Here is a 25,371-nt window from a genome sequence, read left to right on the forward strand (position 1 = left end):
GGTCTCTAACTCCTGACCTCAGGTGATCCACCTGCCTTGGCCTCCCAAACTGCTGGGATTACAAGAATGAGCCACTGCGCCCAGCCTTGTATGGGTTTTTGATAAACACACAGTCTTCCAAAAATGTCAACAGGAAACTAACATGGGCTTTGTAGATAAGACCAAAGCCTGTACCCTTGTTCTTGTTTGATCACTTACTAGATAAAGACCCTCTCTGTAAACCACCGTGCTGTTAGCTTAGGGATGGTTAATGAAGAACCAGAAAGCTGTACAATAACCCAGGTGAGAGAGGATGGTGGCTTCAACCCACATGGTAGCAGCCTGTAAAGGAGCCACCCTCTCTTAAGCCACTCTAAAGCTTCCTACATTGGTATATTGTTTTTATGTAAGTCCTAAGTTACAGACTCTGCTTTTAGAACTTATTAACAGGAAAAGATACACATTTCCCCTGAAGAGTAAGTACGCTTTCTTCATATGAGAATTACGCAATATGATATTCCCCTTTTTTGGCCTCTATTAAGAGATAAAAGACTTTAAGGTTAAAAAAACCAAAAACAACCTTGTGTTTAAAAGCAGACAGTAGCTATTATAATGACAGAAGCTTTTATTATTTACATGGAGGGAGGGTGTTAAGCCCTTTATATGCAGTATCTTCCTGAAATACCAAAACTCATGCGTTCAATTTGTATGGAATGCTTGCTATGTGCCAGGCAACATTCTCGATGCCTGGGGATGATTTCAGTAATCAAAACAAACCAAAGTCACTACCTCCAAAGAAGAGGGGGTGGTGAAGAAGGAGAAAAGAATATAAATAAGTAAACTACACTGTATGTTGATGGATGTAAGTGTGACGGATAAAAATACAGCAGGAAGGTAGGCTGGGGTGTTGGGGAGAGTTTGATTTTAAATAGCATGTTCACTTTAGGGTCTTCCTGCAAGGCGATAACAGTGGAAGTCAGCCATGCAGACAATGTCTACTGCAAACACCCTGTGGTGGGAAATGTTCCTGGCCTTTTAAAGGAACAAAAAGGAGGCTGGAGGGGCAAAGGGGAAAATAGGAAATAAAAAGTCAAGTAATGGGAAGGGTGACAATCGTGTAGAGCCTAGTAGGCCGCAGGGATAGCTGTAGCTCTTACCCAGAGGGAGACAGCAACTCTTGAACAGAGGATCTGAGCAGAGGGTTCTTTGGGTGCTCTGCTGAGAACAGACTGAGAGTAGAGGATAGCAAGCTTTCAAAACAGAGCAGTCAGGAAGCGAATGCACCAATATAGGTGAGATACAGTGGCTTCCATCAGGACAGTGGTGGAGGAAGTAGTGAAAAGGGGTCAGATTCTGTATTTATTTTAAAGATAGACTTGATAGGATTTTGCTGCAAGGTTGAGAAATAAGATCCAAGGATGACTATGAGGCTTGAGATCTGTGTAGCTGGAAAGATGAAGCTGCCTCTAACAGAGACAGCGAAGACTCTGGGAACAGCAGGTTTTATGGAGTTCTGTTTTGCTCATGTTACTCTTGGATGGCTAATAAACATCCAAGCTGTCAAACAGGCAGCCGGATGGAGCGTGTGAGGCTTAGAGCAGAAACGCTGCCAGTTTACAGATGGTATTTACAGCCATGAAACTAAGTGCGCCCACAGAGGGAGTGGCAGTAGCTAGAGAAGGCCAGGGTCTGGGCCCTGGACCCTCCAACAGCCAGAGGTTGTAAGGCTGCAAGACAGCAAAGGAAACAGAAGCAATAGCCATGGAGGCAGGAGGGTGTAGTCCTAGGAGTCTCTGAGCTGGGAACTGCTGCTGCCTTCGCAGAGAAGCAGCAGAGGCTCAGCCTTGTGTCTGGGGCTTGTTCGTTTCTTACTTTACTTTAGCGGCTTCAAGTCTTTCTTAGAAACAAGATGGATATACTTTGAACATGACTTTGGGCATGTCACTTAACTCTTAACCTGCATATTCTCTTCTCTAAAATAGAGGTAATATCACACCTGAGTACTAATCTGTGAAAGTTGTGAAAAATCAATGAAATACTACTACCTAAAAGGAGTTTTCTTCATAAATGTATGCACCTACTATGTACCCACAATTTTTCTAAAGTAGTCCTTTACTTGAAAGTTATTAAATACTTGTGTGAGAGAATCTTTCTTTTTTTTTTTTTTTGACACACAGTCTTATTCTATTGCCCAGGCTGGAGTACAGTGGCACAATCACAGCTCACTGCAGCCTTGGTCTCCTGGACTCAAGGACATCCTGTCTTATGTAAATTGTGCCTAAAAGTGCTAAATGTGTGGTTTTTGCAACAGAGCACCTGCATTTTATTACGTCTTTTTCTAACATTTCCCAAATACATTTCTTTTTTTTTCTTTTTTTGAGACAGAGTCTTGCTCTGTCGCCCAGGCTGGAGTGCAGTGGCACCATCTCGGCTCACTGCAAGCTCCGCCTCCCAGGTTTACGCCATTCTCCTGCCTCAGCCTCCAAGTAGCTGGGACTACAGGCGCCTGCCACCACGCCCGGCTAATTTTTTGTATTTTTAATACAGACGGGGTTTCACTGTGTTAGCCAGGATGGTCTCGATCTCCTGACCTCGTGATCCGCCCGCCTCAGCCTCCCAAAGTGCTGGGATTACAGGTGTGAGCCACCATGCCCGGCTCCCAAATACATTTCTACACTGATAAGTAGTTTTCTTGATAAATGTCTGTCTTGAACACACTCTTGCCCAAGAATCAGTTTCAGAGATCTGAGTATCATGCTCAGTTATACTCAACTCCTAAGCACAGCCTCCTGAGTAGCTGGGATTATAGGTGCATGACAACATGCCCAGCTAATTCTTTGCATTTTTTATAGAGATGGGATTTCGCCACATTGCCCAGGCTGGTCTCAAAACTCCTGGCTCAAGCAATCCGTTTGCATTGGCCCCTCAAAGTGCTAGAAATACAGGCATGAGCCACCGTGCCCAGCCCCGAATTTTTAAAATATGTAATAAAGTTGAGGAAATAAAGCTTAAATACAATAGCTCTTGGGTGAAAAATGCCACTTTACAAACACCTTCCTAACAAAACATTATAACTAAAATTTTACTTAATAACGCCATTGTTTGTATTTTGATATCAATAAAATAAACTGATTTTAAAAGTATTCATGCTGGGTGCGGTGGTTCATGCCTGTAATCCCAGCACTTTGGGAGGCCGGGGCGGGCGGATCACCTAAGGTCAGGAGTTCGAGCCCAGCCTGACCAACATGGAGAAACCCCATCTCTAATAAAAATACAAAATTAGCCGGGTATGGTAGCACATGCCTGTAATCCCAGCTACAAGGCGGGCAGATCACCTGAGGTTGGGAGTTTGAGACCAGCCCGACCAACATGGAGAAACCCTGTCTCTAATAAAAATACAAAATTAGCCAGGCGTGGTAGCACATGCCTGTAATCCCAGCTACTTGGGAGGCTGAGGAAGGAGAATCGCTTGAACCTGGGAGGCAGAGGTTGTGCCGAGATTGCGCCATTGCACTCCAGCCTAGGCAACAAGAGTGAAACTCTGTCTCATAAAAAAAAAAAAAAAAAAAATTAAAGTATTCATATGTAAGTGATGGCTCATTATTGTGTAGCTGTGGCTGTGTTAACCAATGAAGCCGGTGGGCCTGTAACGAAAATAGTTTGTCTTTTGTGTGGTGTGGAAGTTGTTCCTGTATTAAAACACGGAGTGGCTTTTTTTTCTTTGATTTAAATTTTACTAAACAATTTCCCTAATTGACGGGAGGGAACAGATACACACAGACACACATACACAGACACACAGACACACACACACACACATACAGGATCTCTTACGGGGGGGTGGATTTACTGGAGATTAGAAAGCCATAAGAATCCAAAATGTTCTAAAATCAGAAACTTTTTGAGTGACAACATGATGGTGAAAGAAATGCAAATATTCCAAACTCCGAAATCCACATTGCTTCTGGTCCCAAGCATTTCGGATAAGTGACACTCAACCCACATATCCTGTAAAACCTAAAATGGAGAAACATTCCCATTTACCTTCCATGCTTGGCCCTGTTGACACCCACACTTTTGGGTAACAGTTCCCCAGTTACAGTAAATCCAAATTCACTAGTCATGAGTTATTTGGCAAGAGGAAGTTCATTCTGAATGTTACTGAAGTAACATTACCTGTCTCAGTTTCCTTATGTCCAAAGCACTGCATGTTCTTTAGAAGAAAGGTGTCACCAGGATACTGGCACTGCCTAAGCATGTGAAAAGGCAAAGCAGGAGGGTTCTCACCGTCCTGTCTTGTTGGGGGCCATGGACTCAGATCTGTCCTGAGAGCAAAGTGTCCCTCCACATCTCTGTGCTTCTGTCCCTCCTGTACCCACCCCCAACCTTCCTGCTCACTCAGTGTCTCCACTCCTCTTCTTAGCATTTAATTTAAAAACCTGATTCTCACCCAGGCGCAGGGGCTCATGCCCGTAATCCCAGTACTTTGGGAAGCCAAGGCAGGCAGATCTCCTGAGGTCAGGAGATCAAGGCCAGCCTGGCTAACATGGTAAAACCCTGTCTCTACCAAAAATACAAAAATTAGCCAGGTATCGTGGTGCACACTTGTGATCCCAGCTACTCGGGAAGCTGAGGCAGGAGAATCGCTTGAACCCAAGAGGCAGAGGTGTCAGTGAGCCAAGATCATACCACTGCAGTCCAGCTTGGGTGACAGAGTGACAATCTGTCTCAAAAAAGAAACCAAACAAACAAAAACCCCAATTCTCCTGGAGTTTTGGACACCAATCTCTCCTGTTCCCTTGCTGGGCTTCTGATGCACTCACTTGTCCTTGACATCTAGTCTTGCTATTCAGTTTTGCTCAGTAAGCTTAGATGTACCTTTGCACACATTTGGCATGAATGCCCGAGTGATTCATAGTTAGGTTTTACAAACAAAACGTACCTGGCCGGGCGCGGTGGCTCAAGCCTGTAATCCCAGCACTTTGGGAGGCCGAGACGGGTGGATCACGAGGTCAGGAGATCGAGACCATCCTGGCGAACATGGTGAAACCCCGTCTCTACTAAAAAATACAAAAAAAAAAAAACTAGCCAGGCGAGGTGGCGGCACCTGTAGTCCCAGCTACTCGGGAGGCTGAGGCAGGAGAATGGCGTGAACCCGGGAGGCGGAGCTTGCAGTGAGCTGAGATCCGGCCACTGCACTCCAGCCCGGGAGACAGAGCGAGACTCCGTCTCAAAAAACAAAAAAAACAAACAAAACGTACCTAAACATAAATTAAGCACTTTCCAACTCATCCTGCCTCATCTAAATTGTGCCTAAAAGTGCTAAATGTGGCTGGTTGTGGTGGCTCATGCCTGTAATCCCAACATTTTGGGAGGCCAAGGCAGGCAGATCACAAGGTCAGGAGATCAAGACCATCCTGGCTAACATGGTAAAACCCCATCTCTACTAAAAATACAAAAAAATTAGCTGGGCGTGGTGGCGGGCGCCTGTAGTCCCAGCTACTCAGGAGGCTGAGGCAGGAGAATGGTGTGAACCCAGGAGGCAGAGCTTGCAGTGAGTGAGTGGAGATCACGCCACTGCACTCCAGCCTGGGTGACAGAGCGAGACTCCGTCTCAAAAAAAAAAAAAAGAGTGTTAAATGTGTGGTTTTTAAAACAGAGCATCTCCATTTTATTACTTCTTTTTCTAACATTTCCCAAATAAATCTCTACACTGATAGCTTTCTTGATGAATGTCTTTCTTGAATACTCTTGCCCAAGAATCAGTTTCAAACATTTGAATATCACGCTCAGCTAAACTCAACTATTATTTATAGAGCATCTCAAAGTACAAGGTCCTGAGCTAAAAATCAGATAATCAGTTCTCTTCTGAATTTGATTTTACCTTAAGCATAGACTGATACGCCAAATTTGACTTAAGAATATTTAGCTACTTTATAAGCAAATGAATTATTTTTAACAGTAAAAATAATAAAATGGGCAGGTAGCTCAGGTATAAAACAAACTTTAAAACCCATTTTATTAAATATAACTTTCCTATACATTTAAAAATATTTCCCAATAAAAAGCAAAAAAATTGGGAGGCTGAGGCAGGCAGATCACGAGGTCAGGAGATCCAGACCATCCTGGCAAACACAGTGAAACCCTATCTCTACTAAAAATACAAAATAAATAGCCGGGCTTAGTGGCGGGTGCCTGTAGTCCCAGCCAGCTACTCGGGAGGCTGAGGCAGGAGAATCGCTTGAACCCAGGAGGCGGAGGTTGTGGTAAGCCGAGATCGTGCCATTGCACTCCAGTCTGGGCAACAAGAGCGAAACTCCATCTCAAAAAAAAGAAAAAAAAAATTTTTGTTTATTTAAAAAATATTCACGGCTGGGCATGGTGGCTCATGCCTGTAAACCCAGCACTTTGGGAGGCTGAGGTGGGCGGATCACCTGAAGTTGGAAGTTTGAGACCAGCCTGACCAACATGGAGAAACCCCATCTCTACAAAAAATACAAAATTAGCCAGGCACGGTGGCGCATGTCTGTAATCCCAGTTACTCGAGAGGCTGATGTGGAAGAATCGCTTGAACCCAGGAGGCGGAGGTTGTGGTAAGCCGAGATGGCGACATTGTACTCCAGTCTGGGCAACAAGAGCAAAACTCCGTCTTAAAAAAAAAAATTTTTGTTTCTTTTAAAAATATTTGTGGCTGGGCACGGTGGCTCACACCTGTAATCCCAGCATTTTGGGAGGCCGAGGTGGGCGGATCACCTGCAGTGAGCCGAGATCGCACCATTGCATTCCAGCTTGGGAAACAGAGCGAGATTCTTCTATCTCAAAAAAAAAAATAAATAAACAAAATAAATAAAATAAAATAAAATAAAATATTCACAACTCTTCTGTTGTGCAATTTAAAATTTTACTCTACCACCTCTTCATTTCCCTCAAGAGCTTTGAGCAAGAGCGACAATGTGATGCAACAATTTACACGTGGATTTTTGGTTTGCTTTGCTAGGTTTACTCTAACTACCCTGGATGATGGTCACATGTACACTGGGACCTCCGCTGCCAGGGGAGCAAGGTCACAGCTCAAAGGTATTGGTAAAGTAACCTAATTCTTAAGTTAGGACCAAGGCTATGCAAACAGAACGTCACATTTGATAAGCCTGATGAACATTCTGGGTTGACAGTGGTGGTACAGGGTGTGCAGGTGGCAGGAGCAAAGAAGACTGAATAGAGACTGAACTTACTTCAGAACCTGAAAGAGTCCAGGTGTCACAGATGTTGGTCTCACCATTCCAGCTCCACTAATGGTCCCCAGATGAACCTGAGGATAGTAGACTGTCCGGAGAGCTAATCTCGAAGACTGCAACCGCGTCTTAATGACTTCTAGTGGACAAGTGAAAATAGCACCAACTGTGCCTCCACACCTGTAAGAAGGGATCAAAGCAGATCAGAGAAGCTATACTATTCTCTACACAATGGAATGCGAAGTTTAGCTTTTCTCTCTTTAAAACTAGAACACGCTGGGCACAGTGGCTCACACCTGTAATCCCAGCACTTGGGAGGCCAAGGTGGGCGGATCACGAGGTCAGGGGATGGAGATCATCCTGGCTAACACAGTGAAACCCCATCTCTACTAAAAATACAAAAAAAAAAAAAAAATTAGCCAAGCGCGGTGGCAGGCGCCTGTAGTCCCAGCTACTCAGGAGGCTGAGGCAGGAGAATGGCGTGAACCCAGGAAGCGAAGCTTGCAGTGAGCCGAGATCGCTCCACTGCGCTCTAGCCTGGGTGACAGAGTGAAACTCCGTCTCAAAAAAAAAAAAAAAAAAGGAAGCTAGAACACAACAGAGATTAATAAAATTAGTTGAAATTGGCCGGCTGCAGTGGTTCACACCTGTAATCCCAGCACTTTGGGAGGCTGAGGCGGGTGGATCACCTGAGGTCAGGAGTTCGAGACCAGCCAGGCCAACATGGCGAAACCCCATGTCTACTAAAAATATAAAAATTAGCCGGGCATGGTGGTGTCTGCCTGTAATCCCAGCTACTCAGGAGTCAGGAGGCTGAGGCAGCGGTTGCAGTGAGTGGAGATCTCTCCATTGCACTTCAGCCTGGGCAACAGAGCAAGACTCCATCTCAAAAAAAAAAAAAAAAAAAGTTGAAATCCCAGAGCTAAAGTGATAACTACTATTCCCACGTTAGCACATTCTTTGGGGCTTTCCATTCTTGCCATTTTCACCTAATCCCTTCCCAGTATCTAGGTATTCTGAGTGCAATCTAGGTATTCTTTTATGGCAAATTATGTACCTGCTTCATCATTTGCAATGGCTTCATACTATCTCTACCTTATCAATTGATAAGATTTTAAACAATTTCCTACTGTTGGACATTCATGTCATTTCCAATTTCACTACCATGCTGCAATGAATACTCTAGAAAAGTATTTTTGCACATTCAAACAAAATAGTTCATTCAGGTGAATATACTATTTTGAAAATCAATATTTACCCCAATACAGACCCTTCTTAGAATTTGATTAATTACTTTCGGCCAAGCACTGTGGCTCACATCTGTAATACTACCACCCTGGGAGGCTGAGGCAGGTGGATACCTGAGGCCAGGAGTTCGAGACCAGCCTGGCCAACACGGTGAAACCCAATCTCCACTAAAAAAAATACAAAAATTAGCCGGGTCTGGTGGCGCCTGCCTATAATGCCTGTAATTCCAGCTACTGAGGAGGCTGAGGCAGGAGAATAGCTTGAATGTGGGAGGCGGAGGTTGCAGTGAGCCAAGATTGTGTCACTGCACTCCAGCCTGGGTGACAGAGCAAGACTGTCTTTAAAAAAAAAAAAAAAAATCTGATTAATCACTTTCAACAATGAAGTCCTTGTGTTTCCCTCATTCACAACTAATCAGTTAATCCTGTGTTTTCACCTCGCACACTGTCTCTCTGGATCAGGGTTCCCCTAAGCCAAACATTTGAGTATTACCCTTATAACATATTCATATCAAGATATTACCTGAATTACTATTAAATATTTTTCTTCAAGACAACTCACTTATTTATCCTAAAATACTTAACATCCATCATCTCTTAAACAATACTACCAGTGAAATAACATGTTTGATGGGCTAGTTATAATTAACAATGTCAAGGGCCATAGACGCATCCTCACCCATGCCTACGCCTCACTCTGGAAAACATCCTTCTATAATCTGATGATTTCCTCAAGATCCACACCTAGGGCCTTACTTATCTTTCCATCCCTGGCATCAGGGCTCAACAAGTTCCTAAACAGTATTTACTAAGCAAATGAATTATTCAACTGAGATTTCAAGGAAAATGTCTTCCAAGATTTCTAAGTATTTGAAAAAAAGTATTTCTCACTAGACTGGGAGCTCCTTGGAGAAAAGCAGTTCATACATTCTTGCAACTAGAGTATACCAGGCACCTGGCATAAAATAGGTGGGTCAATAAAAATGATAGAGCACCAGCATCTCCGCCTGGGAAAAGTAACAACAGGAAGGAAAAACAGGCCTGGACATATAGAATGTTTATGCAGTTTCCCTATTCCACGAGAGGCAAATGTTGGAAATCTAGAAGCAAACCTAGTACCTAACACAGACTCTGAAAGTAATGAATGAAGTAAAATCCCCATGAGGGATTATTTTATTTATTTACCTATTTATTTTGGGGGGACAGTTTCACTCTGTCACCCAGGCTGGGAGTGCAGTGGTGCGATCTCAACTCACTGCAACCTCCGCCTCCTGGGTTCAAGCAATTGTCGTGCCTCGGCCTCCTGAGTAGTTGGGACTACAGGTCTCAGCTGTATTTTTTAGTAGAGACGGAGTTTCACCATGTTGGCCAGGCTGGTCTTCAACTCCTGACTTCAAGTGATCTACCCGCCTTGGCCTCCCAAAGTGCTGGGATTACAGGCGTGAGCCACACGCCTGGCCTATTTTTATTTTTAATCAAGTTGTGGGCCTAGCTTAATAGTGGTCTGTGTAATTTGCTCTAAGCACTAGAATATATCTAAAGAAAATAGGCTATAGTAAGAAATATTTAAAAAAAGATAGAAGTGGCCAGGTATGGCAGCTCATGCCTGTAATCCTAGCACTTTAGGAGGCCGAGGAGTGTGGAGCACTTGAGCTCAGGAGTTGGAGACCAAGCCTGGACAACAGGTCGAAACCCTGTCTCTACCAAGAACACGCATTTAAAAATTAGCTGGGTTTGGTGATGTGCACCTGTAGCCCCAGCTACTCGGGAGGCTGAGGTGGGAGGATGGCTTAAGACCAGGAGGTGGCTGGGCGCGGTGGCTCAAGCCTGTAATCCCAGCACTTTGGGAGGCCGAGATGGGCGGATCACAAGGTCAGGAGATCGAGACCATCCTGGCTAACATGGTGAAACCCCGTCTCTACTAAAAATACAAAAAACTAGCCGGGCGAGGTGGCGGGCGCCTGTAGTCCCAGCTACTCGGGAGGCTGAGGCAGGAGAATGGCGTAAACCCGGGAAGCGGAGCTTGCAGTGAGCTGAGATCCAGCCACTGCACTCCAGCCTGGGCGACAGAGCGAGACTCCGTCTCAAAAAAAAAAAAAAAAAAAAAAAAAAAACAAAAAAAAACCAGGAGGCAGAGGTTGCAGTGAGCTGAGATCGTACCACTGCACTCTAGCCTGGGTGACAAAGCCAAGACTCAGTCTCAACAAATAAATAAATAAATAATAAAAATAAAAATGTTAGACGTAAAAACTTTCTAACCCATGTCTATTCATACAAAATATTCTTACCTGTCATAATAACCACATGCCTAAAAAGTATAACATTTAAAGATCCTGAAAAACTTACCAGCAACATAGTAAAATAAAGAAATACCTGAAATCTATTTGTGTTCAATAACGTAACTCCAAATCATTGAAAAAAAAGAGCTTCTGGGTAAATCTTTTCATAGAAAGCCAGTAAGTTCAAATACCATACAGGTCAACCCCCTTTGCTTTGTCCCTAAGGAAACTGCACTCATTACTTTGGCCAACTGTCATCCAAGTCTATGCCGCTAATCAAAGGATGGTATGTTTGTCCAAAACAGCAAATGCCCTAGTAACAGTGAATCAGTGACCTCTTTCAAGGTGGCAGGCCACATTCACTTTTTTTTTTTTTTTTTTTAAAGAGAGAGGGTCTTGCTCTGTTACCCAGGCTGGAGTCCATCTCTACAAAAATAAAAACAAATTAGTCAGGTGTGGTGGTGTGCACCCGTAGTCCCAGCTACTTAGGAGAATCACCTGAACCCAGGGAGGTCAAGGCTGCAGTAAGCTGAGATGATACTACTGCACTCCAGCCTGGGTGAGACCACATCTCAAAAAAAAAAAAAAAAAAAAAGTATATGTATAAATAAGTCGGGCATGGTGGCTCACACCTGTAATCCCAGCACTCCGGAAGGCCAAGGTAGGCAGATTACTTGAGGTAAGGAGTTTGAGAGACCAGCCTGACCAACATGGTGAAACCTTGTGTCTACTAAAAATACAAAAATTAGCTGGGCATGGTGGCAGGTTCCTGTAATCCCAGGTACTCAGGAGGCTGAGGCAGGAGAATCGCTTGAACCTGGGAGGCAGAGGTTGCAGTGAGCCGAGATTGCACAACTGCACTCCAGAGCAAGACTCCGTATCAAAAAAAAAAAAAAAAAAAAAAAGGTTTGTGATGTACTGGAGGCCTTGGTGAATGTTATTTCATTGTAGATGGCGTTCAACCTACTATGAGTCTCAACACTGGGAATTCTCAATGATCCCACCAGCAGTTCATCCACCCATCTCTTTTCTGCCTTACTTGCCCTGGGGAGCCTGTGGGCAGAACTAGGTGTCTTCCCTTCCTTTGGTCCCCATGCTCCTTGACATCAAGGCAATGGGACCTCTAGGAGTTAACAAGATTGGCTCAAAGTGGGAGTCACTGAGTGTCCTTCCCAAGCACACCACCCAGTTCCTTCTCATCCTGTTGGCTTGGGCTGATGCACCAGCCTCTCACTTGTAGGAGGCATCTGGCCACAGAGTAAGCTACCAGTCTCCCTGTCTTACAAGCTCTCTCAGTCTGTAGCCCAGACCTACTAAGGGCTGGGGATAGAGTTGGGGACAATAATAGGAAAATCCTCTCTGCCCACAGGCCCCAGTGTTGACACCCACAACCGTTCTTCTCTCATAAACAGTCTGGTCAATGGCAGCAGGGCAGGTTCTTCCACCTAAGTCTTAGACTAGGATCCTCTTGGTTCATCTGAGGGCTCCAGTAGCCAGTGCTCAGACAGTAGGAAAAGTCATATTCAACTGCCAGTTACATGCTGACACAGCATTAGCCTCACATAGTTGGAAAATTAACTAATCTGACTGGGAAGCAGTATTTTAGACAAGGAATCTCCAAACTGGGTTACATACTCTTAAGAGATGTGCACCATGACCTACTGGCATACAGAAAGAAATAACATCTTGTTTATAAACTCCACCATTTAATTTCTATTTTGTTTGTTTTTTGTTTTTGAGACAGAGTCTCACTCTGTCACCCAGGCTGGAGTACAGTGGCGTGATCTTGGCTCACTGCAACCTCTGCCTCCCAGGTTCAAGCGATTCTCATGCCTCAGCCTCATGAATATCTGGAATTATAAGTGTGTGCCAACCATACCTGGATAATTTTTGTATTTTTAGTAGAGACAGGGTTTCACCATGTTGGCCAGGCTGGTCTTGAACTCCTGACCTCAGGTGATGCACCCGCCTGGGCCTCCCAAAGTACTGGGTTTATAGGCATAAGCCACCGCGCCCAGCCCATTTAATTTCTATTTTGTGTATAGGTCTTATAATATGTATCAAAGTAATAGGGTAATATAATTATACATAAGATATGCACAAACATTTTAATCATAGCAGTGTATGATTAAAGTTTGAAGGCCATGGCTGGGCACAGTGACTCACACCTGTAATCCCAGCACTTTGGGAGGTCAAGGCAGGCAGACTGCTTGAGCTCAGGAATTCTGAGACCAGCTTGGGCAACATGGTGAAAACCCATCTCTATAAAAACTACAGAAATTAGCCAGGCATGGTGGCATGCACCTGTAGTCCCAGCTACTCTAGTCTCAGCTACCGAGCTACTCCGGAGGCTGAGGTGGGAGGATCGCTTGAGCCTGGCAGGTCAAGGCTGCAGTGACCAAGGCTGCAGTGAGCAATGATCCAGTGAGCCTGCACTCCAGCCTGAGTGACAGAAAGGGAGAAAAAAAAAAACAACAAACAAACCCAAAACAAACAAGAAACCCACAAAAACTTAAAAAAATAAAATAAAACTTTGAAGGCCACTATTCTAAACCAGTAGTTCTCAATTGGGGCAATTTTGTCCCCACCCCAGTAACAAAATGTCTGAAGACATTTTGGGTTTTGAAATGGGAGAGAGGGTGTTATTCGTATCTAGTGGGTAGAGGCTTGGGATGCTGCTAAACATCCTACAATACACAAGACAGCCCATCCCTCACAATCAATCATCCAACCAAAGTTGAGAAACCCTGCTCTAGACCAAAAAAATGGGTACTATTTGAAGACCATATAATGGATTGGTGGCACTGCTGGTTGCCTCCCCAGCATCCATCCCCCTCTTCCTCTGTCTTAGCAAGATCCCTCATTTCTTTTTTTTTTTTTTTTTTGAGACGGAGTTTCGCTCTTGTTGCCCAGGGTGGCGCAATCTCAGCTCACTGCAACCTCTGCCTCCTGGGTTCAAGCAATTCTCCTGCCTCAGCCTCCTGAGTAGCTGGGATTACAGATATGCACCACAATGCCTGGCTAATTTTTGTATTTTTTTTTTTTTTTGAGACAGAGTCTCGCTCTGTCGCCCAGACTGGAGTGCAGTGGCGCAATCTCGGCTCACTGCAAGCTCCACCTCCCGGGTTCCCGCCATTCTCCTGCCTCAGCCTCCCGAGTAGCTGGGACTACAGGTGCCCGCCACCACACCTGGCTAAGTTTTTGTATTTTTAGTACAGATGGGGTTTCACTGTGTTAGCCAGGATGGTCTCGATTTCCTGACCTCGTGATCCACCGGCCTCGGCCTCCCAAAGTGCTGGTATTACAGGCGTGAGCTACCGCGCCCGGCCCAATTTTTGTATTTTTAATAGAGACGGGGTTTCACCATGTTGGCCAGGCCGGTCTCAAAACTCCTGACTCAGGTGATCTGCCCACCTTGGCCTCCCAAAGTGCTAGGATTATAGGCATGAGCCACTGCACCTGGCCAAGATCCCCAATTTCTTAAGCCACACAGTGTGGACAGGATTGAACTCATGTCTAGTTTTGGCCTGACTCACTGAAGCCCGTCCATATCATAACATCCACTTTGCCTTGTAATCTGTTTAGGGATGAGCATATGATTTCAGCCCAAGTACTCAGCATAATTTCCCTGGGAGTAATGACTGGTTTACAGCAAGGGGTACATGTCTTAGTGCGTCCAGAATTACCCTGAAGACTTGCTCAATGGTGGGAGAAATACAAGGAGCTGCTACTGGAAGTCCTTCTGTGGCTAGCAGGGCCAGCCTTACAATGAAGCAAGTTACTGGAGGCCAAGCGGGCATGGGTGGGCCCCTCCTGGTGACACTGACGAACTGCTCAGCTAAGCCCTCACCTTAAGCCTGCGCTCCTTCTAGAGTTCAGGTTTTTGTACCCATAATCAAGCCAGTTTGAAGTTGAATCTTCTATTACTTGCAACTGAATGCCCCCTAAACGAGCCTAGTCAAAAAAAAAAAAATGTATACCTAAACTTTTCAAGAAAGCAGTTAAAGAGTTTTGGCCGGGCGCGGTGGCTCAACCTGTAATCCCAGCACTTTGGGAGGCCAAAACGGGCGGATCGTGAGGTCAGGAGATCGAGACCATCCTGGCTAACACGGTGAAACCCCGTCTCTACAAAAAATACAAAAAACTAGCCGGGCGAGGTGGCGGGCGCCTGTAGTCCCAGCTACTCGGGAGGCTGAGGCAGGAGAATGGCGTAAAACCGGGAGGCGGAGCTTGCAGTGAGCTGAGATCCTGCCACTGCACTACAGCCTAGGCGACAGAGCCAGACCCCGTCTCAAAAAAAAAAAAGAGTTTTACTAATATAAATAATCTTCCAAAGGCCAGTTGGGACTTATGCTTGTCTTAACAGTTCTGAGTAAACATCCTGGACGTTAATTTAATTTTGCTCCTAAGGTAACAGTGTTCTAGTCAGTCACTGATGCCAAAGTGCAGAGAAAATTCTCTGTGGGGCCGGGCGCGGTGGCTCATGCCTGTAATCCCAGCACTTTGGGAGGCCGAGGCAGGCGGATCACGAGGTTAGGAGATCGAGACCATTCTGGCTAACACGGTGAAACCCTGTCTCTACTAAAAACACAAAAAATTAGCCAGGCATGGTGGTGTGCGCCTGTAGTCCTAGCTACTCGGGAGGCTGAGGCAGGAGAATGGCATGAACCCAGGAGGCGGACCTTGCAGTGAGCTGAGATTGCGCCACTGCACTCCAGCCTGGGTGACAGAGCGAGACTCCGTCTCAAAAAAAAGTAAAAGAAATTTCTTTGTGGGATATTCCATTCATAGCAAACATCTGAAGGATTTGAATCCAGTGGCAGGAAGGCTAGTAACAGTGGTTAAACTACATGTCTAAAAGTAGTCACAAGGGATACTCTTTGAAGTCTATTTGACTAATTTTCTAAAAAGAAACTACGAATTGAAGTTTTTCTGCACCTTTTACGTTTTTAACTACGTATTCCTTTTCTTTTCCTTAGACGGAGTCTTACTCTGTCACCCAGGCTGGAGTGCAGTGACGTGATCTTGGCTCACTGCAACCTCCACCTCCCAGGTTCAAGCGATTCTCCTGCCTCAGCCTTCCAAGTAGCTGGGGTTACAGGCCTGCGCCACCATGCCCAGCTAAAATTTTTTTGTATTTTTAGCAGAGATGGGATTTCACCATGTTGCCAGGCTGGTCTTGAACTCCTGACCTCAAGAGATCCACCTGCCTCGGCCTCCTTTTAAAGTGCTAGAATTGGCCACGCGAGGTGGCTCACGCCTGTAATTCCAGCACTTTGGGAGGCCGAGAGGGGTAGATCACGAGATCAGGAGTTCAAGACCAGCCTGGTCAAGATGGTGAAACCCCGTCTCTACCAAAAATACAAAAAAAAAAAAAAAAAAATTAGCCAGGCACAGTGGCAGGCGCCTATAATCCCAGCTACTCAGGAGGCTGAGGCAGGAGAATCGCTTGAACTCGGAGGGCGGAGGTTGCAGTGAGCCAAGATCTCACCACTGTACTCCAGCCTGAGCAACAGAGTGAGACTCCATCTCAAAAAAAAAAAAAATAAATAAAAATAAAGTGCTGGGATCACAGGTATGAGCCACCACACCTGGTCTATGTATTCCTTTTCTTAAAAGATAAAAATAGGCTCCCCTTGAATCGCTTGAACCCGGAAGGCGGAGGTTGTGAGCCGAGATCACACCACTGCACTCCAGCCTGGGCAACAAGAGCAAAACTCCGTCTCAAAAAAAAAAAAAACAAAAAAAACCCCACTCCCCTCCCCATTCCTCTATCTTCTCTCATTATTCCTTTCCAAAATTGAAGTCTTATATTTATTACATGAAGATATAGTTAACCTTCTAATCCTTTTACACCCATGCCGCCCTAGTTTAATTTTTCCCCTTGTGGCTTAGGCACCTCACCTCCAGTTGACAGCAGAGTAAAACTACAACATTACTACTATAATATATACTGGGATTTTTAAGAAGTATCTTTATGTGATCAGAAGTCATAAAATTTTAAATTATGCACACAGAATTGTGCTTTTTAACTCTGAGTTTAAACTATCAAGGAAAATTTGTAAAAACCAACTGTCTTCAACAAGAGCCTCTGTTCCCTATGCATACATGCATATCAGGCACTAAAACCAAGGTCTGTATGCTTTTTCTGATAATAATCACTACCCCGCTGATGGTAAACTGCTTGCCAGGCTCACAGCTTATCCACATTCTGCCAACAAATGATACTGCCAGACATCCTGCAATCCTAATCTTTGGAGGTTTAGTAACCGCCATTTCACCTGCTACCTCTATCGTGCTATTTGAAAAACACTAGGTGCTTTTCTGTATACACTGTAAATTTTTGTAAAGTTTTACTTGAAACCTGGCATTGGCTGGGCTCGGTGGCTCACGCCTGTAATTCCAGCACTTTGGGAGGCTGAGGTGGGCAGGTCACCTGAGGTCAGGAGTTCGAGACCAGCCTGGCCAACATGGTGAAACCCAGTCTCTACTAAAAATACAAAAAATAGCAGGGCGTGGTGGTGCGTGCCTGCAATTCCAGCTATTTGGGAGGCTGAGGCACGAGAATTGCTTGAACCCGGGAGGTGGAGGTTGCAGTGATGGCACCGAGATGGCACTGCACTCCAGCCTGGGTCACAGAGAGAGATGCTTCTTCAAAAAAAAGAAGAAGAAAAAAAAAGTAACCATCACCCAATAAAGATTTAATTTGTACGGAAAAGTATCTGAGTACACCTGGCAACAGCTGCCCATACTAGGTGGGAAAACTGAATTTTGAAAATATCTGCATTTTATTATAGTTTAATTTTTTTGTTTTGTTTTGTTTTTTTCTTCTGAGATGGAGTCTCTCTCTTTCTGTCCCCCAGGCTGGAGTGCAGTGGAGCGATCTCGGGTCACTGCAACCTCCGCCTTCCAGGTTCAAGCGATTCTCCTACCTCAGCCTCCGAAGTAGCTGGGATTACAGGCGCGTGCCACCAAGCCCAGCTAATCTTCGTATTTTCAGTAGAGATGGGGTTTTGCCATGTTGGCCAGGCTGGTCTTGAACTCCTGACCTCAGGTGATCCACCTGCCTCCGCCTCCAACAGTGCTGGGATTACAGGCGTGAGCCACCGCGCCTGTCCTAGTTTAAGATCTTAAAGAGATACCATATTCCCATCAAAATACATTTTAAAGGCTAGGATGATGAAACAAAAAAGCATGCCATAAAAATAAGACCCAAAGCAACTAATCCAGGATCAACCTCTAAATCTAAGGACAGCTATTTCAGGTACTGGGTAGATCTAAATGGGCACTGTGCTATGTGAAGTGCCTGCCCAGCATATGAAGGACATCACTAACACTAACAGAACCAGAACCCCCATGCTATTTGATGGGGAAAATTTATACGATTTTCGTCTTCAGCAAATCAAGCCTACACACAGAAGGGCCACCTCAGAGCACTTCTGAGTTCTTCTTGACGAGGTGGTTTAAACAACAGAAAAGGAATGACAGGGCTGGGTCCAGTGGCTCGCACCTGTAATCCCAACACTTTGGGAGGCTAAGGTGGGCGGATCACCTGAGGACAGGAGTTTGAGACCAGCCTGGCCAACATGGTAAAACCCGTCTCTACTAAAAATACAAAAACTAGCCAGGCATGGTGGCATGTGCCTTTAATCCCAGCTACTAGGGAGGCTGAGGCAGGATAATTGCTTGAACCCGGAAGGTGGAGGCTGCAGTGAGCCAAGAATGTGCCACTGCACTCCAGCCTGGGCGACAGAGAGAGAATCCATCTAAAAAAAAAAAAAAAAAAAAAAAAAAGACAGGTTTTGTACAATAAAATGTGCTTGAGTTCTTTCTTTCTTTCTTTTCTTTCTTTCTTTCTTTTCTTTTTTTTTTTTTTTAACAATATCACCCAGATATGAGGGTAAAAGGGAAGAAAGCAGAAGACAGCAGAAACCCTAAAGGCAGTAAACATCAAATAAATAAGGTAAGCTCATGCAGAACTCACTCACCCTGAAAGACAGTTTATGAATGTGCTGTGTAGGTACCAAAAACCTTAAAAACCTTTGACTCAGCAATTGTACTTGTACTGGTTTATTTAAAGGAAATAAAGCACACATGTAGACATCAGGATGTCTAGGTATTTATAATGGCAAAAAAATTAGCAATGATAGGAGATGAGAAAGAAATTACTTAATCGACCAGGTGTGGTGGCTCATGCCTGTAATCCCAGCACTTAGGGAAGTAAGGCCCAGGTAGGCAGATAATCTGAGGTCAGGAGTAGGAGACCAGCCTGGGTAACATGGTGAAACTCCGTCTCTACTAAAAAAAATTAAAAAATTAGCCAGGCATGGTGGCGCACACCTGTAATCCCAGCTATTCAGGAGGCTGAGGCAGGAGAATCGCTTGAACCTGGGAGGCAGAGGTTGCAGTGATCTGAGATCACACCACTGCACTCCAGCCTGGGCAACAAGAGTGAAACTCTGTATCAAAAATAAATAAATAAAAATAAAATAAAACACTTTTTCAGGCAGGGCGTGGTGGCTCACACCTGTATAATCCCAGCACTTTGGGAGGCCAAGGTGGGTGGATCACCTGAGGTCAGGAGATCGAGACCAGCCTAGCCAACATGGCAAAACCCCATCTCTACTAAAAATACAAAAATTAGCTGGGCGTAGTGGCACACACCCCAGCTACCTGGGAGGCTGAGGCACGCAAATCGAATCGCTTCAAACCAGGAGGCGGAGGCTGCAGTCAGCAGAGATTGCACCACTGCGCTCCAGCCTGGGCGACAGAGTGAGGCTCCGTCTCAAAAAAAAAAAAAAAAAAAAAAAAAAAAAAAAGAAACGCTTGTTCAGTATCATTAATTTGCAACAGTATTAAACTTATTTGCTGTTATAGTTTCCAATGGCTATTCAATAAACAAGAGAAATGTGACAGATTTTTAAAGTAGGGGCTCTGACTTCTTTTCAAAGGAAGTGCACCTCGTTTTTTGGAAACACGCCAGCTTAACAACAGTGGCATGGCAACTAGTTACTTGGAGCAAAGCAGCACATATTCCACCGAAGTAGGTGGGACCTCTGGGTGGATTCATTTTAACCATACAATACAGCCATTTTACACTCAGCTCCTTTCATGTTCTTCCCTAACAGAAAGTGAAGTAAAATATTTTAGGCTAGTGAGAGTGGATCAAAATCCAATTAGTTACTCTGAAAACATCCTTTTGGAAGCTGTCGTTTCTTTCTTGAATCTCAAACTGCTGCCAATACAGGAAGGGAAACTTTTTAAATACAATGGCTTCAGGCGATATCCTAATAAACTACCTACATCTTAATCAAGCAGGAGAACTCTGCTGGCCACTGCAGATTTACTCCATCACAAGGTAAAAGGCTAGTGCCCTAGCAGGAGAATCTGGCAGCCAGAGGGCACAGTGAAGGGTACAGAGGGAGATTCAACAAGACAGGGCCATCCATTTCACAGTGCGCCTCAACAGAGGTTTCTCCACAAGCAACTCTCCTGGCTTGGAATACAAAGAAAAAATTTAAAAGACCACCTCACTGGCCGGGCGCGGTGGCTCATGCCTGTAATCCCAGCACTTTGGGAGGCCAAGGCAGGCGGATCACGAGGTCAGAAGATCGAGACCATCCTGGCTAACACTGTGAAACCCCGTCTCTACTAAAAATACAAAAAACTAGCCAGGCGTGGTGACGGGCGCCTGTAGTACCAGCTACTCGGGAGGCTGAGGCAGGAGAATGACATGAACCCGGGAGGCGGAGCTTGCAGTGAGCCGAGATTGCACCACTGCACTCCAGCCTGAGTGACAGAGACTCTGTCTCAAAAAAAACCCAAAAAACCCCCCCCCAAAAAAAACACACACAACAAAACAAAAACCACCTCATTAAAAACAGTAAGTCAAAATCACTGAGCAGAAATTCTTTTTTTTTTTTTTTTTTAATGCTCCTTCTTGGCTTAAAAAACGTGTGAGACAAAAAAAAAAAAAAAAATGGCCAACTTGTTTAAAATTCCCAAGAAAGACAAATTTATATAGAGTGGCTTAATTTAAGAAAGCTTCCCCCTTGTGTTACTCTGAAAGGAAGTCTCAGTCTGGCGTGGTGGCTCACGCCTGTAATCCCAGCACTTTGGGAGGCCGAGGCGGGCGGATCACGAGGTCAGGAGATCGAGACCATCCTGGCTAACACGGTGAAACCCTGTCTCTACTAAAAATACAAAAGGTTAACGGGCGCCTGTAGTCCCAGCTACTCTGGAGGACTGAGGCAGGAGAATGGTGTGAACCCGGGAGGCGGAGCTTGCAGTGAGCCGAGATGGCGCCACTGCATTCCAGCCTGGGAGATAGAGTGAGACTGTCTCAAAAAAAAAAAAAAAAAAAAAAAAAAAAAAAAAAATTAGTCGCACGTGGTGGCGGGGGCCTGTAATCCCAGCTACTCGGGACGCTGAGGCTGGAGAATCCCTTGAACCCAGGAGGCGGAGGTTGCAGCGAGCCCAGAGATCGCACCACTGCACTCCAGCCTGTGCGACAAAAGAAGACTCCCTTTCAAACAAAACAAAACAAAGGGCCGTGCGCGGTGGCTCTCCCACTTTGGGAGGCCGAGGCAGGCGGATCACCTGAGCTCAGGAGTTCGAGACCAGCCTCAACATGAAGAAACCCCGTCTCTACTAAAAATACAAAATTAGCCGGGCGTGGTGGTGCATGCCTATAATCCCAGCTACTCGGGAGGCTGAGGCAGGAGAATTGCTTGAACCTGGGAGGCGGAGGTTGCAATGAGCCAAGACCACACCATTGCGCTCCAGTCTGGGCAACAAGAGCGAAACTCCATCTCAAAACAACAACAACAACAGCAACAAAAAAAGACACAAAGGAAGTCTCAATGGAGTCATGGAGGGAAGGGTTGCAAGGGAATGACAGGGAAGAGATGAATGAGAAACTCTTCCTATCTATGAAGACCCACCAAAGTTTTTGGTTAAAGTAACCTGGTGACTGCCCACAATACAAGCACAAAAAAGGTCAGGGACGCTTTCATCAATCATCTTCGAAGGTAAGTTTCTCAACCATTGTTGTAAGGAACATATCCAGGTAGGAATCCAGGCTGCAACTAAACTACTCAAGCCAAGATGATCATCCAGGTTAAACTATTTTATGCAAAATATCCTACACTCAAAAATTGCTGTGCCAGGCCCATGAGGTCCTCAAATTAAGACCCCAAACATCTGGAAGACTCCGAAAGGACCCCAAGCCACCGGCTGTGATAAAGGAAAAAAGAAAATTACTAATACTCAAAAATATTTTACCTCCTCGCAGGGGGGAGGAGGAGGAAGGGGGGAGGTGGTGAGGGGCAGGGAGGTAAAAATCATCTCCCTTCCTAACCGCAGAACTCAACCTCCTAAAAATGCATTGTCTCCGCTGGAAAAAAGGTGCCTGATCATAGACCTAATGCAGCTTTCAAAACAACGAACACCTTACAATTCTGAGGTCTCCGGCGTTGGAAGCGTCCACCAGCCGGCGAGAAGTGTCTCAACACACCTTCCAGACCTCATATTAGTCCGGGTCCCAGGCTTAGCCATCCCGCGTGTGGCCGCCAGCATCACCGTTCCCCAGCACCATCCAGGCCTTGCTGGCGTCCAACGTCCGCAGACCGTTTTGCCCGTCCGGATGACCTCCCGCACTGCCCTGAAGAACCTCGGGCACACCCGAGCATCAGCGATCCTGCCCCGGGCTCTGAGGCGCTGCGCTTCGGGAAAGGCCCCGGGAGAAGGGGGCGGGGGAGGGGGACCGCGCCACAGCGTCCAGGCAGGACCGCCGCCGAGCAACACTCACCGACCACTGACTGTTCAGAATGGGAAAAAGCTGGGGACGCCGCGGGGAGGACGGACGGCGGGGCACAGCCGCCCTGGGGGCTGCGGTCAGGATAGGGGGTGAGGAAGGCCCGACCCCCTCCCTTGGCCCTGCCCACCAGCCCCCGACGCCGGGACTTCCTCCTCCCGGGCGCCGGCGCCGTAGCCCGGGGAGGGCCGGTAACCGCCGCGGGAGGCTGGGACCGCGCCCGGGACGAAGGCCGAGGGGACCGCAGGCGGCGGGGCGCGCGGCTGGGCCCGGAAACTCACCCGCCGGCGAAGAGGTGAAGCAGCGTGTTCTCCTTCTGCTGGCCGCCCGTCGCCATGGCCGCTCCGGCTCCGCGGCCCGTCGCCGCCCGGTGGCGAGAGCGCGTGGCGGCTCGAGGGATGCGCGAGGTCGCCGGGTCGTGTCTCCCCGCTGCCCTCAGGGGCCTGCCGGCAACGCCTCCATGCGCGCGCGGGCCTCAACGCCCGGCTCTGCTCGGCCCGCGCCCTCCGCGGCGTGGCCGCCGGCGCCTCACCGGCCTCTGAGGCGCGAGCCCGGCGGGGAGCGAGAGCCCGGCGCGCGGCCGTCACGTGGCGGGGGCCGGGCCGTGACGACACGCGGCGCGCGAGTCTGGGGCGGGGCGTGACGGGGGTGTGGGCCCAAATCTCGAGCGCCCATTGGTTAGGAAGCAGATGTGGGCGGGGAGTTTGCGCAGTTCTGGGGCGGAGCCAGCCCCGAGCGGATGACTGGGGAGAGGGGCTGGCCTAGGCCGGAGCGTGGAGGCAGTGGAAACTAGCTGTGACTGCCTGGTCCTCGGTCCTCAGAGAAACCTCGCGAGGCCCTAGGCCTTGCCTTATTTTAAAAGTTTACTTTGTGATATTTACGTGTGCAAAAGGTGTACAAATTACGTGTTACATCTCACGCCTCTGTACTCACTACCCCGTTTAGGGGAAAAAAACCCAGAATCTAAAAAACCGTAACCTAAACAGCCTCAAATAATCAGTGAGGCCCTGCTCTGTGGCTCACGCCTGCAATCCCAACACTTTGGGAGGCCAAGGCGGGCGGGCGGATCGCCCGAGGCCAGGAGTTACAGACCAACCTGGCCAAGATAGCGAAACCGTGTCTCTACTGAAAATACAAAAGTTAGCTGGACGAGGCGAGGCGGCGCACCCCTGTCATCTCAGCTACTTGGGTAGCTGAGGCTGGATAATCGTTTGAGCCCGGGAAGCGGAGGCTGCGGTGAGCTCAGATCGTGCCACTGAACTCCAGCCTGGACGACAGAGCGTGATTCTGTCTCAAATAATTAATAATCATTATCATTATGTGTATTTTTCATCTCCTTATAAGTAGTATTATATGCTGCGCATATTTTGCAGTAGGCTTTTTGCTTCTTTTCTGATCATCTCCAGCCCAGACCTAGATATCCAAACAGCTTCTCTCAGGCTATGTCCCTGGGTCATTGTCATACTCAGCCTGACATCGTCTAATCTCCAGGTCTCCCCAAGATGGAGTCTTCCCTGGCCGCCTTTGCAGAGCAGTCTGTCACATGACTATAGAACCAGGCTTCTGCAGTTTGTTGATTTATTTAAGTTGTCCTTCCCATACAGGAATGTAAGCTTCAGGAGAGCAGGGATCTTCTTTCTTTTGTTCACGGTTGTTCCTGACATGGTACCTGCCACCTAGTAATGCCCAAGGAGCTAATGAATAAAGCTCCCAAACTGAACTTATCATTCTTCCCCTCCCCCAAACCTGCTCTGCCTCTCCTATTTCCTGTCCTGGCAGTGACACCACTGACTGTACAGGCACCAGTGCCAGAAGCTTTCCTGTTACCTTGGACTATGTCTGTTCCTCTCTCAACAGCCCACCATTCACCTGTAGAGCGCACCAACCCTTTCTCTTCCGTCTCTCAGAGCTCCAGAAAGCTGTACCTTGACCAGAACTAGCAGTTAGAAGTCCTGCGTGTAAACAGAGAGAGTTTAAGTAGGAGGGAATTGTGTGGAAACAGGCGAGCTAGCAATCCAATCTGTATTTGATTGCTGGGACTCTTTAAATAAAAACAGCTCTTAGGCGCAGTCCTCCAAAATGCAAATACAGTGATTACCATTAAACCAATTGCTCCCAGGCCTAGGAGAAGGGGAAACCATACCAGGACATGAGATATCTGACAAAAAGAAGTAAAGAAAACCCGGCACAGCGGTTCATGCCTGTCATCCCAGCACTTTGGGAGGCTGAGAAGAGCGGATCACTTGAGTCCAGTAGCTCAAGACCAGCCCAGGTAACGGGGCAAAACCCTGTCTCTATAAAAGAAAAAAAAAAGTAAAAATAAATAATTTTTTATTTTTATTTTTTAAATTTTCATTTATTTATTTATTTATTTATTTATTTATTTATTTATTTTGAGATGGAGTCTTGCTCTGTCATCCAGGCTGGAATGCAGTGGTGTGATCTCGGCTCACCGCAACCTCTGCCTCCTGGATTCAAGCGATTCTCCTGCCTCAACCTCCTGAGTAGCTGGGATTACAGGCACATGCCACCCGGCTAATTTTTGTATTTTTAGCAGAGACAGCATTTCACCATGTTGGCCAGGCTGGTCTCAAACTCCTGACCTTGTGATCCGCCTGCTTCAGCCTCCCAAAGTGCTGGCATTACTGGTGTGAGCCACCGCACCTGGCCCGTTTTGTTTGTTTGTTTGTTGGTTGGTTTTTTCGAGATGGAGTTTCACTCATGTTGCCTAGGCTGGAGTGCAATGGCACGATCTCAGTTCATTGCAGCCTCCACGTCTTGGGTTCAAGCAATTCTCTTCCTCAGCCTCCCAAGTAGCT

General features: G+C 46.5%; 1 protein-coding gene across 6 annotated transcripts in view; it reads right to left on the minus strand.

Moving 5' to 3' along the window:
• The window catches only part of SLC25A33 (solute carrier family 25 member 33), a 44,404-nt gene extending 21,312 nt beyond the window's left edge, over positions 1 to 23,092 (minus strand). For 3 of the 6 annotated variants that reach the window (XM_074021115.1, XM_074021133.1, XM_045381148.1), the window contains exons 1-2: positions 22,834 to 23,092; positions 7,212 to 7,391 (exon numbers count right to left, since the gene is read on the minus strand). In XM_074021115.1, coding sequence (XP_073877216.1) covers positions 7,212 to 7,391; positions 22,834 to 22,889 — 236 coding nt within the window. In that variant the 5' untranslated portion in view covers positions 22,890 to 23,092. Of the gene's footprint in view, positions 1 to 7,211; positions 7,392 to 22,192 lie in introns of all 6 variants that reach the window. The other 3 variants (XM_045381154.3, XM_074021126.1, XM_045381144.3) reach the window with 1 other exon arrangement.
• Between the last annotated feature and the right edge of the window lie 2,279 nt (positions 23,093 to 25,371).

The sequence above is a fragment of the Macaca fascicularis genome, chromosome 1, assembly GCF_037993035.2.
Source record: "Macaca fascicularis isolate 582-1 chromosome 1, T2T-MFA8v1.1".
NCBI classification, from domain to species: domain Eukaryota; kingdom Metazoa; phylum Chordata; class Mammalia; order Primates; family Cercopithecidae; genus Macaca; species Macaca fascicularis.